Genomic DNA, 18,557 nt, shown 5'->3' on the forward strand with positions numbered 1-18,557 from the left:
CATTAAAACACAGTGTTTTAATTTAATGGCTTTGGTTCACAATGATGTATTGGAGATTCTAAACAAATAATGTCCGTTTGTACTTTGAAACTAAATTGGGCTCAATATTCAGCTCATAACAATTGGCATTGAAATAAGGCTTTTAATTTTGGAAGAATCACGAGGTACTTCAAAGGACGGAAAATTGACTAATACAAATAGATCTGGAAGATTATGACATAGCTTAGGATTTTAATAGGGAAAAAAGATTACCAACGAAACGGAAACATGCAAAAACCAATGCTAAGCTCTGCCACCCGACATTCAATTGAACCCTAACTTGTTTATTCTCTGTATCAGGAAAATTAACTCTGTTTCTCCTTTTGCAAATACTACCTACCTAATTTGATAGTGTTTCCAACATTTACTGTTCTTATTTTGTTTTTCATGATTTTTTTGTAGTTTTATGTGTTGGTATTTCAAAAAAGAGTAGAAATTTAGTAATTTTGAAGAGAATGAATATATTTTGAGGACAGGGAGCTAACATGGAGTCCAGAAAATTAAACTGAACAGTCCATGATTCAATGGGAATGGGGTCAGTCAAAAAGAGTGTCCTTTCAATGAACCACATACTCTCAGCAACCACCTCACTAGGTACAGGAGTGTTACCAGAATCACCCCTTGTGATAATGATCAGTAATTACCGACAAGAACCTTAATTGTCTCAACTGAAGGACATGTGAACTTACACAACCAAATAACTGTGTACACAGCTACTGAGTTTCCCTGGCCTTCCATGAACATCCGAAGAATAGAAAATATAATACCAGTAAAAAAGGAGTTTCTGCTGCTAGCCCCATGTCCCTCATAGTCCCGTTTTGAAACTCCATGTCTGTGGGGCACCTCACATCCACAATGGTGAATGTCCTATCAAGTTATTGACCTTACGTATTTGGAACTCATAACTCTTATAGTGTTCCTCATCAGTTGAAGTGATAGATCTCCATCCCATTGGCTCAAGGTCGCCTGACCTACCTGGTTCTGGTTTTAGACACCTCTGTGGTACAAGAATAGCACATCAGAAGGCTTGGTTTCTTTCCTTTTGTCTCCAGGGGCTCCTCATACTGAGATCACGACCAGTGCTAAAGAACCATTGGGAAAGTATGTTCCAGAATTAGAAGGCCCTCTCACATTCCTAGCTAAATATCTATTGAATATTCAGTTTAGTGGTTTGTGTAACTTGGGAGTACTTAGATGTTTGGTCAACTCTTTTACTGTTTGTAAATAAATGATTAATATGCTTATTCACAGTCAATGTCTTCTGTCTCACTCACCAAACCCATGAACCTACTTCCATATTACACGTGCATTCTGTGAGTATATTCATTTTTCCATTCACCCCCCTGCTTATCAAGAATCAATCTATCTTTGTCTTAAAAAAATATTCAAATACTCGATTCCCACTGTCTCCTCAGGAAAAGAGTTCCAATGATTCTCATCCCTTTGAAATAAGAAAAGATTCTCATATTTCTCTTATAAGGTGGGATGTTTTATTTTCAAATAGTGATCTCTAATTCTAAACCAAGGTTTAACTTTATTCATTGTATATTTACATTTATTAGGAATTTGCTGTGATATGTTGGTGTGACATGCAAAAAAAAACAGCATTCAGTAATTATAAAGAATTACAGGCTAACTTTAAAGAATAAAGAAGTGCATAAATGCATGAATACCAGCATGTATTTATAATACATTTAAAATCTGCTTTAAAGTGTTCACAGTGCAATGACTGAGGTAATAGACAGAGGGGGTAAGGGGCTAACTAGAACAATTGAGCAGATTAACTGCCTGGGGGAAGACATTTTTAAGGTAGTGTGAAGTTTTATTGTATTAATGGTTCCATAACACTTTCTAGAAGGGACTTTTTGGAAAAGGCAATTTGCTGGGTGGGTAGCATCTGCAATGAATTTTCCTATCCACTTCTTTGTCTTGAACACATGCAAGTCCAGCAGTGATGGTAGATTGTAGTCAATGACCCCTTCTGCTGACTTAACAGTTTGGTGAAATTTTCATATATTTTGAGAGGATGCTCCTATAGGAGGAAACATCCACGCTATATCCACCTTATCAAGGTCGCTCAGGATCTTATGTGTTTCAGTCAAGTCTGGTCTCACTCCTCTAAACTCCAATGGAGGTAAGCTTGACCTGTGTTGCATTCCCTCATAAATCAATTAACACAAAACTCCCCTTCCACATTCCAAGTATCATTCTTCCTCTAAACTTCGAAACTGCTTTCAGGGCAGTAATATCCTTCCTTAAGTAAGTGAACCAGTGCCTTGTAGGAAGACCAAGAACAGAAAAGCCTAAAAAAAGTGGTGGATACAGCCCAATCCATCACAGAAAAAACCCTCCCCACCATTGAGCACAACTACAAGGAGCACCTCCACAAGAGAACCGTATCCATTATCAAGGAACTCCACAATCCAGGCTATGCTCTGTTCTTGCTGCTGCCATCAGGAAGGAGGTACTGGAGACTTTGGTCCCACACCACCAGGAACAGTTATTACCCTAAAACCATCAGGCTCCTAAACCAGTATGACCTGACTTGGGCCAACCAAGCAGAGTCCACTGCCAAGAAGGCCCACCAGCGCCTTTACTTCCTGAGAAAACTAAAGAAATTTGGCCTGTCCCCTAAAACCCTCATTAATTTTTATAGATGCACCGTAGAAAGCATTCTTCTAGGGTGCATCACAATCTGGTATGGAAGTTGTCCTGTCCAAGACCGAAAGAAGCTGCAAAAGATCGTGAACACAGCACAGCACATCACACAAACCAATCTTCCGTCCTGGACTCACTTTACACCACACGCTGTCGGAGCAGTGCCTCCAAGATAATCAAGGGCACGACCCACCCAGCCAACACACTTTTCGTCCCTCTTCCCTCCAGGAGAAGGCTCAGGAGCTTGAAGACTCGTACGGCCAGATTTGGGAACAGCTTCTTTCTAACTGGGATAAGACTGCTGAACGGATCCTGACCCGGATCTGAGCCGTACCCTCCAAATATCCTGACCTGCCTCTCGGTTTTTTTGCACTACCTCACTTTTCATTTTTCTATTTTCTATTTATGATTTATAATTTAAGTATTTAACATTTACTAATTTCTACTATTTTTAATACTTAATATTTGTAATCCAGGAAGTGGGAAGCGCAGAATCAAATATCACTGTGATGATTGTACGTTCTAGTATCAATTGTTTGGCAACAATAAAGTACAAAGTATAAACTTCACTCACCTCAACACTGAACTGATTCCACAACCTATGGACTCAATTTCAAGGACCCTACAACTCATGTTCTCAGTATTAATTAATGATTTTTTTGTATTTACACAGTCTTTCCTCTTTCATACATTGAATGTCAGTCTTTGTGTGTAAGTTTTCATTGATTCTATTGTATTTCTTTGTGAATGCCTGCAAGAAAATGAATTTCAAGGTGCAATATGGTAACATATTCATACTTCGATAATAAATTTACTTTGTACTTTGAGTAAAGCATACTTATTGATGGACAAGTTGATCAATTCCCAATTGTTGATCACTTATCAAACACTTGAATGCCAGGCAGGTTTTTTCCTTCACTGCCTTTATTTAAAACACACAGACTATTGAAACAGCTATCCTATTAATCTCACTCCCTGTTCTTTTCTGTTTTGAATGCTGCAATTGAATCTTCTTCCATTGGCTTTTCTGCCAGGGTACATAATCAATTTTCCTCTACCTATCTTGATAAAACTCCCCATTAGTTTGAATGCCCTAATTAAATCTTCTCTGCTCCAAGGAAAATAGTTAGAGCGTTAGTGTCTCTGCATAAGGTCCCTCAATTCAGGAGAATCCTGGTAAATTTCTGTTCCCTGTCTAAAACAATACTACCCAAAATTAGGGCCTAACAATAAGTTATAGCCCCTCAAAGTCCAACCCTATGACCCATCGTGAGAGGTGGAAATAGGTAAGGTCAGACAACAGGGCTCTGGTGGAGCTACAGAGTTCAATCCCCTGTACTGTGGATACATTGGGTTACAGAAACACTGATGAACTCCAATCATACTCTTGACTTCGGATGATAGAGATAAGAGGTCATCAATGGCCTGTGTTCCACTGGAAGCTAAGGGCCCAAGAAGAAGAACAAGAAATAATGTATAAACATTTATCATTAACTCTTTTCATTGTTATTGTATGCCACTGCTTATAAAGCCTTTAAGAAGACTATGCATTAACAATCTGCCTAGCAGATCCTGCCTGTGTTTTGTGGAATCACAAGAAACTGCAAATGTTAGAGCAAAAAATAACAGACTGTTGGAGGAACTAAGCAGGTCAAGCTGTATCCATGGAGGCAAAGAGATGGTCAATGCTTTGCGCAAAGGCTCTGCATCAGAATGATCCCTTTGCCTTCAAACATGCTGCTTAATTTGCTGAGTTCCAATTCAAGTTTATTATCATTCAACCATTCACATGTATACTGTGTTACGTACCCCGTAACTGGGTTGCCAAACCAGCAGAAATGGACCACTTAGTTGGAGTCTGGTTTAACAGAAGCTAATAAAGTTTTATTAAAGAAATAAGTAACACAGTACTCTAATCGTAAGGATATAAGTGCAACAGGTTAGCAATGATAAAACACACATGTACACAGAACTAGGGTAACAGGAATCAACCACACTCTATCGCAGTCTAGGGGTAAAATGATCAGTCTCAAGTGACGCAGAGTTCAGTTCAGCTTAGTACAGTTCGCAGTAATCGCTGTTGTGCTGTTGGGGAGAGAGAGAGAGCGAATATGCAAATCTGATTCAGACAGACCTTTGATGTTCTTCACAGTCAGCTTTCGGGCGAACCCTTTCAATGTCTTCTGTGGTCACCGACTGTGACCCCTCCATACCGGATACGACCGTTCTTCCGCGGTGAACCCGGCACCCAGGCAAGGGCAGACACACACACCAGGTTCCCACTGATCGTACCCTTTTCACCCTGTGCGTCTATGGTCGGTTCCCGCGACCAGAGTTCCAAACTCCCACCACCTTGTGGGGGCACACCGCACTTCCAGGGTCTCGTTATCTCATGATCTCGTGGTGTGTGTCGTGCCTTAGCGAACCTGTTCCTTTTATCCCACTGCTGGGGTATCGCCTGTCCATCAAACTTCAAACAGTTCAGGTTCAAAGCAACCGGTCCGTCAATATTCTGAAATGTGTTTCTTTCTCATTAATCTCTCTCTTCTCTCTTAATAGTATTTTGAATATTACTCCATTGTCTCCCTTATCTCTCTCATCAGCATCAATCTTCTGATAACTTGGTTTGTCGTCACAACTGCTAAACAAAACATCATTCTTCTAGGGCTGAGGTGCAAAACCAATACACATAGTCACACACAGCACATAATAGTTACAATCCAACACATACAGTACAGTCACAAAATAATATTAGCACAAATCCATGAGTGCCATAGCTTGAAGATGGGCCAGGTTAACCTGAAGTGTGAAGTGTATCTTCATATACTTTAATTTATTGTCGCCAAACTATTCATACAAGAGTGTACAATCATCACAGCGATATTTGATTCTGCGCTTCGCGCTCCCTGGAGTACAAATTGATGGTAAATATTAAAAATTTAAATTATAAATCATAAATACAAAATAGAAAAGGGAAAGTAAGGTAGTGCAATAAAACCGAGAGGCAGGTCCAGATATTTGGAGGGTACGGCCCAGATCCGGGTCAGAATCCGTTCAGCAGTCTTATCACAATTGGAAAGAAACTGTTCCCAAATCTGGCCATACGAGTCTTCAAGCTCCTGAGCCTTCTCCCGGAGGGAAGAGGGACGAAAAGTGTGTTGGCTGGGTGGGTCGTGTCCTTGACTAATCCTGGCAGAACTGCTCTGACGGCGTGCGGTGTAAAGTGAGTCCAAGGACGGAAGATTGGTTTGTGTGATGTGCTGGGCTGTGTTCACGATCTTCTGCAGCTTCTTACGGTCTTGGACAGGACAACTTCCATACCAGGTTGTGATGTACCCTGGAAGAATGCTTTCTACGGTGCATCTATAAAAATTAGTGAGGGTTTTAGGGGACAGGCCAAAGTTCTTTAGTTTTCTCAGGAAGTAAAGGCACTGGTGGGCCTTCTTGGCAGTGAACTCTGCTTGGTTGGACCAAGTCAGGTCATTTGTGATATTGACCCCGAGGAACTTAAAGCTTTTGACCTGTTCCACCTGCGCACCACCGATGTAAATGGGGTCATGCGGTCCGCTACTCCTTCTGAAGTCAACAACCAATTCCTTCATCTTGCTGACATTGAGGGATACGTTAATGAAGATTGTATAATGATGCTGGCTCTATTATAATAAAATAAGCAGTTGTATAAATGTGTGAAACAGCAATAAAAGATGAAAAGTGACTAATACAGGATAAGACTGTGTCTGTGTGTTTGCTTTTTGGCCATATTTTATTTTTAGTCATAGTCATAGTCATACTTTATTGATCCTGGGGGAAATTGGTTTTCGTTACAGTTGCACCATAAATAATTAATTAGTAATAAAACCATAAATAGTTAAATAGTAATATGTAAATTATGCCAGGAAAAGTCCAGGACCAGCCTATTGGCTCAGGGTGTCTGACCCTCCAAGGGAGGAGTTGTAAAGTTTGATGGCCACAGGCAGGAATGATTTCCTGTGACGCTCTGTGTTGCATCTCGGTGGAATGAGTATTTATTTTTAATAAACATTTCAAAATTTAACATAGCTTTTCTGATAACTGACCAGGTTTACCCACTGAGAAGGAATGTAGGGATGTGTGTACCAACAATATTACTGGCTTAAACTGTGTTAGTTCTTATTTCTGAGGAAGTAACCTAGAGAGCAATACATAGAATAGACTCATCTCTCTGAAGGAGTCTATTTATAAACAAGGAAGGGAAAAGCAAGCATGTTTCCTGCTTCTGGTTAGAATTCCTACAGAAATAGCATCAGGGTAATTTTAATCATAGGGAAAATGATACATCTGGGTCAGAATGGGCATTATCAACTGGAAGCCAAATGTAATCTGCCTATTTCCACCTTTAAAGGGAGTTGGACAAGGGATAGGCATCCAATCCCATTCTAGGAGATATATTAGCTATTCACATGTTATATTGATGCTTATTGCCCATAATTAACTCAGGCCTGGTAGATATTGCAGCTTCAGAAAACCTGGCAGCATATCAGAGGCATGGATAGGTCTATGAAAGAGGTAAGTATAATTCCAACACTTCCTATAGACCAGGAAAGACCTGAGTGATTTTTATCCAGACCATTAAATTTGCCTTCTTCCCTGGCATACACGGTACATTTGGAACCTACAAAAAAATGCATTTGTATAGTTTAAGTCATTTTCCTCATATTGCTGAGTTCACCTTTAGAGTTTTCTCTTAATGAGGTATTCTGGGGGTTAAAATTAATAATTGCACAATAATTTGGACCAAGAGAGATTTAACGTTTCTGTTTATCAATAATCTTTCTGTCATCACTAAAGTGGCTCATGTGAGATAAAATTAGTTTACCATTTGACTTGCTATAAGCATGTATTTGGCTAATACTGTTTACCCATTTCAGTGTTATTTTTAGTTGAAACTACTGAATATCACACCTCTAAATCAATACGTATTTTGGAAGGTCCATGAATAAAATAATTCTTTTTATTTATCTGAATGCCCAGATCCTGGAGGTTTTTTTAAAAATACTGGTTTGCTTGGTCCTGAATGAGAAATTTCAGCCTAAGTTATCTCATCTTGCAATGGAACGTGAGTTGGTTTTCATTTTGGCGATGGCATTGTTCAGACTCCACACAATTAACTTTTCCCTGGATCCACTGTCTACCAAATTGAGAACAGCCAAGGTTAAAGAAGCAATGGAGTGCAGGCAATGAGCGTCATTCAAAGGCATGAAATTCCATTTTTAGGCGGTTGCCAGGCTAAATAATGGAGCAGATAGATTTTTCCCTCACTTTTACTTTTATCTTCATTTCTTCCCCGTATCATCATTATCACTGCCTCATTTTTCTCCGCTCTCTCCTTTCCTCTCATTTCACCCCTTCCTTCATGATCCACCCACTTCAATTTGTTTCTTCCCTGCCCCTTTTCCCAAACTTTATTCTACCCTCCCTGCACCCTTCTCTGCATTGCTCCTTCCCATCCTTTCTGTTGTTCCTTCTTTGTCATCTTAGTTTCTTCATTCAGCCTCCCGTCTCTACAAACATGAGAGACCGGAGAACATTGATAAAACAAAGTAATTTGAAAGGACAATGGAATGTTAGTCAAAAAGCTAAAAGATTAATTGGACAGAGGCTGGCTCTGTAAAAGAAGCAATGTAAGGTTGGATGAAGCATAAACATTTGCCATAAACTCTCCAGCTCCTTGGGGGGGGAAAAGACCATGTGATATTTTTAATCCATCGAAAAAATGGGACGGGGGCTTGGTTTTTATACTTTCTCAGACAAGACAATACAATACTCCGTCAGTGTTGCAGTACCTAGATACACCCAATGCCTTAGGCTAGCATTTGAACCCATAAACTGTCAGCAGAGTACTACCACTGAAGGTACAGATTAACAATAACTGTGTTGAAGTGGATATAGATTAGTCATGATTTAATAGGGATAAAGTATGCTGCCAATATAATCAACATCACTAAAGGCGATTATCTGGTATCTGAATGAACTTTGTGGAAGACAGATGATCTGAAATTAAATTAAATTGAATCAAATTAACTGTAGTGTGAAACAATGTGGATCTGCTTTAGTGATGACAATCATACGGGCAGTATACTGTAGATGAATCCCCATTCTGTATAGTTATATACATGGACTCTAGGTTTCGGCGCTATCTTGCATACTCCTCAATTCTGAGCAGCTGTGGGATAGGAATTCCCTGTGGGAATACTGAAATTTCAAGGATGTTTCAAGAACATCCTTTCCTTCTGCCTCCCTTGTGAATCTGTTGGAATAGAATGGTTTGTAGAGTCTGACATCAGGAATGCCTATACATGATTGAAGACATGCCAAATCAGTGTGATTCAGGCACCCCTAAGCAGCAGAAATTGCCATCACCGACATCTCGGTATAAATCTACTGGTCGGGCACGCGTATTGACGTCAACATCTCGCACCCCCCCCCTCGCCACCACCACAAATTTACTGGCCCCTGATTGGACGTAGCATGGGTCGCGCTTTGGCGGGAGTGGGCGCGCACGGAAGGTGGCCGGCTCGATGCGTGCACGCGGGCCGCCACGTTGCCGACGTCAGACGTCGTGGAGAAAGCCGGCTCGCTGTCAGTACAAAGCCGAGCGCGCACGGTCCGTTCTGGGCAGTCGGAAGGCCGGGGACGGTTTGGTGCTGAGTGATTCTCCGACGGAAACCGGGGGGAGACAGAGGGAAAAACAGAAAGCGCGATCGATGATGGCAGCTTATCTGAAGGCATGGAGCCGGCTGGGGCTCGGCGTGTCTCGGCAGCCCGCCGCGATGGCACCGATCTTCTGTCAAATCGGGCAACGGCGCAACTGTGAGTGCCAGCCAGCTCGGCGGGGGTGGGGAAGAAAGGTCCATTACCCCTCTCCCTGCTCACCCGCCACGCACTCCGGATTCTTTCTCCCATCCCCCTTCCTGGTCCTTGTTCCCCGCGCCCCCCCCCCCCCCACACACACACACACACACACACACACACACACACACACACACTTCCCCCTCTATCCGCTCTCCCGTTCCAGCCGAACTAAGGTGGCAGTTAGTAGGGATGGGAGAATACTGAGGGTGGGGGGTCCGATCTGATTTTGGGAGGGGTCGAGGTGGCCTCCGGTAGCCGTCCCGATCGCCGCTGCGGTGCCCTTCCCCGGAGGTCAGTTCAAGGTCGCCGGCTTGCCCTCGGAGCCTCGGGCGCTGTAGCCATTGTCCAGGAGCCGCTTCGCCCCTTATTGCCCACTGACGTGGCCTCAGTTACAGCGGTTTCAGCTTCTCTCTCTACCACTAAATCCGCTTTGAGAGGCACCCTTCCCCTTTCCGCTATTCGCTGACGTTCGTGTTCAAATCTTGCATGTACCCTTTATGAAAGGAAGGGACTTGTGCTTTACAATTCGTTGCTTTGTGTCGCATTTTTGGTTTGAAAACTTCCCGAATAAAATGGTTAAAATAGCTTTCATAACTTTTGCTCGGCCAGCACTTTTAGTGTTAATCAGATTTGGTGTTAGTTCACTCGGCGAGTTCAGCTCTCAGTCGATGGTGGAAAACGATTTTGCTTACGGATCTTGGTCGGTTGGGAAAATCTGTTTAAAGTATTAGTATCTTAGGATAATATAGGCTCGGAATGGATGCTGCAGATTGAATTTCAAGTTCATGAATGGGAGTCAGCCTGGTACAACTGCGGCTTTTTTCACTAGATCGTATGGTTAAATCACTTGTGTTGGAATTTGGTGCTTTGGGCAATTTTATTCTGGCCTCTTTTGTATAAAATACCTATTCCAGACTAATCTTGAATCAGTTCTTGATTGATATAAGAGGTTTAAAATCTTCCAGTTGACTGCAGGCCTGGCTTCTATTTTTAAGTTGAAGGGTGGCTTGATAATTCTATCCTCAAGTGTGGGTTACACTTTTCTTCTCTTGCTTTCTAGCTCTTGCTATCCTCCATTTCATACTATGTTTCAAAATGGCACCTCATCTTTTAACTGAGCAAATTACAGTTTTACATTGTTAGTTAATCAGCATTTTTTCTTTTCTAACTATTCTACTCCCTATGCATCTGCAGGCATTCATTGTTCACTAATCCTACCATTGATCTTTTATGTTGTTACGAGAATACACATAAAATTAAGATGTTTGCTGGCCTGGGCTAGCATCAGTGGCATCAGCAGTTGGTCTGCCACCTGCCCTCAGGGGAAGGAGAGATAAGGAACAATGGAGCAGCGTCTGGAGATGTGTAATGAAGGGATGTGGGAGGAAGAGCTGTCTGGAGCGGCTCCCCCCTTTGAAGCCTGAACTGTTTGAAGTGATGGACAGGCGATACCCCAGCAGGGGGATAAAAAGGGACAGGTTCGCTAAGACAGACACACACGCCACCCGAGGTAACGAGACCCTGGAAGCGGTGCGCTTCTCATGAGTGGGTGAGAAGTACCGGACAACGACAAGGGTGGAAAGGTACGATCAGCGGGAACCCGGTGTGTGTCCGCCCTTGCCTGGGTGCCGGGTTCACTGCAGAGGATCGACCGCATCTGGAGGAGGGGTCACAGTCGGTGACCTCAGGTGACATCACCAAGGACCTGCCCAAAAGCTGTTTGTGAGCCATCTCGCTGGTCTGTGAGCCATCCCGCTGGTCTGTGAGTGAAGCAGTGTTCTGAATGATCAGTTGTTCCTATTCTGTCTCTCTTCCCCCACCTTGTCCATCGCCATGGCAACGATTACTGCGAACTGAACTACAAACTGGACTGAACTTTGAGTCATTTTGAAATTGGTCATTTACCCCTAGACAACGATAGAGCTTGATTGATGCTGTTATCTTAATTCTGTGCACATGTGTGGTTATCATTGTTGAATTGTTGCATTTATTATCCTTTCGATTACTGTGTTGCTTGTTTCTTTAATAAAACTTTCTTAGTTCTAGTACTCCAGACTCCAACTGAATGATCCATTTCTGCTTGAAAAACTGAGACTCGAGCACGAGTTCCGGGTACGGCAGTTAGAAAGGCAGGAGAAAGAGAGAGAGTTAGAAAGGCAGGAGAAAGAGAGAGAGTTAGAAAGGCAGGAGAAAGAGAGAGAGTTAGAAAGGCAGGAGAAAGAGAGAGAGTTAGAAAGGCGGGAGAGAGAGAAAGAGGTAGAAAGGCAAGAGAGAGAAAGACAGTTGGAGAGAGAAGAGAGAGAGAGGGACAGACAGTTGGAGAGAGAGGAGAAACAGAGGGAAAGGGAATTTGAGCTGGAGAAGTTAAAGATAAGGGCCGAGCAGGGGCTCGTGCCGAACCAAGGTGGAGGGTTCCGGGCGACCCAGGAGGTTAGGCTGGTTCCCCCATTTGACGATACCGATGTGGATCGGTACTTTCTCCATTTCGAAAAAGTGGCCATAAGTCAGGACTGGCCGAGGGATAAGTGGGTTGTTTTACTTCAGAGTGTACTGAAAGGGAAGGCCCAACAAGCTTACTCAGCTTTATCCGCGGAAGATGCCCAGAGGTATGAGGTGGTGAAAGAGGCCATCCTCAGGATTTATGAGTTGGTCCCGGAGGCATACCGGCAGAGGTTCCGGAATGCGAGGAAGCGGTGGGACCGCACGTATTTGGAGTTTGCTCGTGAGATGCAAACATATTGTGAGCGTTGGTGCGCCTCGAAAGGGGTAGAGGGGGATTACGACAGACTGCTGCAACTGGTTCTGATTGAGCAGTTTAAAGGTTGTGTCCCTGAGGGTATGAGACCCTACCTCGATGAGAAAGAGGCAGCCACGTTAGCCGCAACTGCTAAGTTAGCGGATGAGTATGCGTTGACGCATAAAATGAAGGTTGCCCCGAGTAAAGGCTACCAGAAGGGTAGTCAGGACGGCGGGGAGAGTCCACCGGAAAAGTCAGAAAGTAAGCCGGGGACTAGTGAAAAGGATAAGGTAGACCGGGAGCAGTCTGGTAGGAAGTCTCCTGGAGTCGTCTGTTATAATTGTGGGAAAGTCGGACACTTTGCGTCCAGGTGCTTTGCCCCAAGGAAGGAGACGGGGAAAGGAAAAGCGGAAATTTTGAATGGCTGTATTGAGCTGTTAAGCGAACCGCTAGGGAAGGACAGGTCTGAAAAAGTCCAGGAAGGGCGCGAGAGGTTTATCTCGGCCGGACTGGTGTCAGTGAAGGAGAGGTTAAAACCAGTTCCAGTGCGGATCTGGAGAGACACGGGAGCGTGTCAGTCACTAATACTGAAGAGTGTATTAGAGTTTAGCTCAGAGACCCAGACTGGGGAGGTAGAGGTCAAAGGTGTTGGGGAAGGGACAGAGTCAGTCCCTTTGCACCAGATACATTTACAGAGCAACCTGGTCTCTGGACTAGTCACGATTGGGGTGAGGTCCGAATTACCGATGAAAGACGTGGAAGTCTTGCTCGGTAATGACATCGCCGGAGGGATCGTGTTCCCAGTCGTGAGATTGACGGGTCAGCCTGCCAGCATGGAGGCCCCGCCCGCGATGGTGAATTTGGCTGAAACATTTCTGCCAACCTTGTATGAGACAGGGTGTAGTGAGATAAGAGGTAGTGAGGGAGCTGGGACGGACGTAGCAGTAGCCAGGAAAGAATTTGTGCAGACGCAGGAGCGAGACGAGGGGCTGATGGTTTTTGCCGAGACCGCTCTCTCTGACACAGCCTTGACAAGCTATTGTGCGGATGAGGAAGTGCTAAGGAAGAAAGGGAAATCAAGTACAGCATCCGCAGATGAGGAGTGGGGGGTGGTGCAAAAGAGTTACGGGGATGAGGTTTTTAACATGGCCCACGAGGTACCCCCCGGTGGACATTTTGCGGTGCTGGGGGAAACAGTTGGTGGAATCATGAAAGAGATTTACCGGCTGCCCAGGGGGAAGAATGTTATTGATCATGACCGACGCGAACTGAGACGGTCACCGGCTTTTGATATGCTAACAAACCTAGTCGGTGTTAGCGTGGAAATCAATGAAGCTAGGGGCCCCCTGCTAAGAGGAAAAAACCATTTTGAAAAGATTAGGATGGGATCGGTCAGATGGGAGAAGGCTATTCTTTTGGCCAGGTCTACTGATAAGGTCTCTCCCTTAATCCCCGAAGGAGTAATTAAACGACTCGCACCTATGTGTTTGATTGTCCCGAGGAAATGCAAAGAACTGGGACGTTGGGTGATTGTGGTTACAATAGGGCAGCCAAGCAAACAACACCCATATTTTTCGAGTAATTCAGTGACTAAAGGGCTGATGAACACAGAGGTGTGTATTGGCAATTTAATACGGCTGTCTGAAGCCAGCGTGATAGTGAGCCTTGGAAAAAATGAATTCGGCCACACGAAGGTCACTTACCTGGGAATTGTGGTGACACAGGGGCAGCTGGCAGTGATGCAAGCTACAGTGCAGGCTATCGCTGACCTCCCAACCCCGACAGACAAGAGGGCCCTCAGAAGGCTTTTGGAGATGGTGGGGTACTGCAGGAAGTTTTGCAATAACTCTGCGGTCAATACCCGTCCCCCTCCTACTAAGCCCTTGCGAGAGAAAACTGAGTCGGAATGGGACGACCCTTGTTATTGTGGTCCGGGACAAAACCAAATGAGAGGTTACATTGGTCGCAATTCATCAGTGTTTTTGGCCACTATGAAGTTTGCTGAGTTGGAGCCTGGTCTAAGGGATTATTAATAACACGTGTAAAAGGAACAGAAAATGTGATGACTGTCTGTCAAGGTGTTGACAGCTTCAAATTCTCTGTATTAGCTAAATAACTGTTAAAGATGTATATTGTGTATGTATCAGATAATGTAGTCATGTTTGTAATTTTTACCTCCCGGTAAAAATCCTTAAAGGGGGGAAGTGTTACGAGAATACACATAAAATTAAGATGTTTGCTGGCCTGGGCTAGCATCAGTGGCATCAGCAGTTGGTCTGCCACCTGCCCTCAGGGGAAGGAGAGATAAGGAACAATGGAGCAGCGTCTGGAGATGTGTAATGAAGGGATGTGGGAGGAAGAGCTGTCTGGAGCGGCTCCCCCCTTTGAAGCCTGAACTGTTTGAAGTGATGGACAGGCGATACCCCAGCAGGGGGATAAAAAGGGACAGGTTTGCTAAGACAGACACACACGCCACCCGAGGTAACGAGACCCTGGAAGCGGTGCGCTTCTCATGAGTGGGTGAGAAGTACCGGACAACGACAAGGGTGGAAAGGTACGATCAGCGGGAACCCGGTGTGTGTCCGCCCTTGCCTGGGTGCCGGGTTCACTGCAGAGGATCGACCGCATCTGGAGGAGGGGTCACAGTCGGTGACCTCAGGTGACATCACCAAGGACCTGCCCAAAAGCTGTTTGTGAGCCATCTCGCTGGTCTGTGAGCCATCCCGCTGGTCTGTGAGTGAAGCAGTGTTCTGAATGATCAGTTGTTCCTATTCTGTCTCTCTTCCCCCACCTTGTCCATCGCCATGGCAACGATTACTGCGAACTGAACTACAAACTGGACTGAACTTTGAGTCATTTTGAAATTGGTCATTTACCCCTAGACAACGATAGAGCTTGATTGATGCTGTTATCTTAATTCTGTGCACATGTGTGGTTATCATTGTTGAATTGTTGCATTTATTATCCTTTCGATTACTGTGTTGCTTGTTTCTTTAATAAAACTTTCTTAGTTCTAGTACTCCAGACTCCAACTGAGTGATCCATTTCTGCTGGTTTGGCAACCCAGTTACGGGGTACGTAACAATGTCTTGCACCCTTCTCCTGTCACTTAATCAAATGTGTGTCTTTCCCATGATAACAGACCTTCTTAATTCTTAATTTTTTTGTCTCCCAGTTTTACTCTGTACTGATGGAAGGATCGGTCACCTGATTCTTTAACTTTGTCTTTCTTCAGCCATTAACCTAATAAAAATTGCCACATCTTTAAGCCTTTATCTGAAAAATGCTGGATTTGAATAATTACAGTATTTTGCTTTTGAATGAATTGAATAACTATTAATGGCCTCCTTGCAAAGCTGTTTTCTTTGGGAGGGGGTAAGGTTTTAACTGTTTTTTCTGCTGGGTCAACCATCAAGTGGAGTTAATTTTTAGTGTTGCTAACATTTAACTTGAGTCCATTTCCACAGGTGGACATTTTTTCCTTCTGTCTGTTGGTTCTAAGGAATACTGGAAAATTCAATCAATTCATAGTAATCCCACCCACATTCTAATTTTAACTTTCTCAGGCAGCAGTTGGTGAATGTTGAGAAGATGACTTGTGCGGAGAGTTTAGAGGACGATTTCCACCAAAACCCTTCATATCACTCAAACATATATATCCACTTGAGTATTTAAGCTTGTGTGATATAAAGGGTATTACAGATTTGTCCTCTGTCATAATCAAATGTATCATACAAGTGAGAGATTAGCTTTATTTGTCAATTTACTAAACTGACTGTACACCGAAACAGCATCAATGACCAACACATTTTGAGGATGTTGCTACATCGCATACTAACCTATATGTCTTTGGAATGTGGGAGGAAACTGGAGCAGCCGGAGGTCACATGGAAAACATTCAACCTCCTTAGAGACAGCAGCAGGAATCACTGGCGCTGTAAAGCTTTACAATAACCACTATACTACTGTGTTGCCCTTTGTGTGACCAGTTTTATGTCCTCATGGTAACAGAAGAGGCCATTCAACTTGAGCAGGTGCTGTCAATATGTTAATTTGCTTATCAATATCTTCACTATGTTCCTTTAATATTCTAAATCTGACAAAATTATCAATCTCTTCCCTTGAAATTTTAAAATTATGCAGCAGCCATTGCTTTGAAGAAAGAATGCATTTTATTTTCCTTTGTACAATTGCTGTCTAATTTGCTTTGAAATGGCCTAGCTCTAGAAGTATGTAATTTTTTTTTCAGTTTGTGACTACCTGCTCATGGTCTATAACCAGTAGAGAGCCACTTCTTTATTTACCCCATTTAACCCTCTTCAACCTTGTAAAGCATGTTCTGGAGGTCAGTGTGAGGCATACAGATATACGGACTGTCACGTGATCGGCAACAATGAATATATCGAGTCAGGATTTATAAACAAACATCTATTAAACCCTGATAAACAATGGAAAAAAAAACAAAAACCCTAACCAAAAGTAAACGGCTATGCGCCCATTCAGTAAACCGCTACTCAGTACTAGTTCTTAAAGCGATAAATGCGAAACCAGTTCTTAAAGCGATAAATTCAAACACAGTTTCTCGAATGGTAAATTTTACAGTCCAAGAGATTTATACAGTCATTCAGGAGAGACTTTCATGAAGTAACGAATTTCTCGAAGACACGACGTCACTGCCACTCCCAGTCAGATCCTGCCTTGTCCACAGGATTCACAACAACGGAAATAAAGTGGTTTTAAAGGCACTGACCTTCCTCCTCCATAGAATAGATCCTGCACAGCCTTTTCTGCTTCCTTTTTAGCAGAGGCTATCTCATGCAGATCACTTCCTTGAACGAATTCAATAATGGTCGATACTTTCCAAACCCGTCTTCACTCTCCAACGTTACTGAAAAGATACATCAACAAACCTGGCAGCGATTGGTCAAACTGCCGGCGCAGATTCCTGTACCTTACATTAGAACATAAAATTCTGTTTTAAATTAAAACTGCGTTATAATGCAAATAAGCAGCAGAGCGGAGTATCTCATTGACGTTCTAACTGGAAAACTAACTGCATCACCAGGGGTCTTCCCTTTTATACCCGTGGTGAACATGTCATCACGTGACCTCACATCAGCGGGAAAATTACATCAGGCGACCTCCAAAAGACCATTACATCATTCTCACAAGAAAGTCACAAGATCTCCTTGAGGTATGTAACAGGACTAAGTGGAACTTTGAAGAAACTTGCACATTCCCACTTGTATATCTAATGAACTTCATACTATCGACATTATTAAATTTCTGTCATGTAAGTGGATTCTTTTTCTTCCAGGTTACAGCATTGACTTGACTTGTGTTTTAAATTATCATTTTGAGATATTTCAATCGGTGCAAAAATTGCTCCCTGAACTACAGCTTCTCAATTAACATAGCAAGCAGTGCATGAAGTATGTAATACATATTCTAGTATTTCTGGAAGTTATTTTGTAATGAAAATTGACTCTCCTTAATGAAGTGAGATTTTAAGAATGAGCCCTGAATATAGAATTGGACGTAGAGTTTACCTTGACTCTAACTATATACAGTACTTAACTTTTCTGGATTGTGTGAATCAGAATATCAGGTCTGCTTTAGGATTCAGTTGGACCATACCTACCCTGTAATACCTATTCCAAACTACTTATCCAATTTTGAATTTTTCATTGACCATCTCCCCATTCTTTAAGGGAGAGTTCCAGATTTCCTTTATTTTGTGTGAGAAACTGCATCTTGATAGTCTGCTCTCGTGAGCCATTGTTGTTTTAAAGCAGTTCTTGCTTGTTCTCTGAGGGAAATAATACCTTTCTTAAGTTGTCATTAATAATGTCTCTCACCAAAATAGTTTTTCACCATCCGATGTACAGGTTTTGCTTTTGGCGTAAGAAAATCTTGCCAATCTTTGATAAGATCAGGACAAACCACTTGGAAGTCAAATCCTTTTGCAGACTTTATTCTTTGTGTGGATATTGGCCTGCTGCTGCAAGAAATGCAACCTTGAAATGTCAGCTTGTAAATGTCTTCCAATCTTGCCCTTGTGTGAAGGGAGGAAGTCGAGAGTAATCCTGGGAACATAGAAATGGCTCTGTGCCAAAGCGGTCATGTGTTATGGAGTATGATCGCCTTTAAGATTTGCAATAACCTTGAAGCTGTGGAGAGGTTTTTTAATTCCCAACTAAATGTCAAATCCATTACACTATTTGATTTCTGC

At 43.0% G+C, this 18,557-nt stretch overlaps 1 protein-coding gene across 1 annotated transcript in view; it reads left to right on the forward strand.

Annotated features, from left to right (window-relative positions):
* The first annotated feature begins 9,294 nt into the window (after positions 1-9,294).
* Positions 9,295-18,557, forward strand: part of idh2 (isocitrate dehydrogenase (NADP(+)) 2) — a 34,824-nt gene continuing 25,561 nt past the window's right edge. Inside the window, exon 1 of the mRNA XM_063065886.1 lies at positions 9,295-9,546. Coding sequence (XP_062921956.1) covers positions 9,441-9,546 — 106 coding nt within the window. The 5' untranslated portion in view covers positions 9,295-9,440. The remainder of the gene's footprint in view (positions 9,547-18,557) is intronic.

This window comes from Mobula hypostoma, chromosome 13 (genome assembly GCF_963921235.1).
Source record: "Mobula hypostoma chromosome 13, sMobHyp1.1, whole genome shotgun sequence".
NCBI classification, from domain to species: domain Eukaryota; kingdom Metazoa; phylum Chordata; class Chondrichthyes; order Myliobatiformes; family Myliobatidae; genus Mobula; species Mobula hypostoma.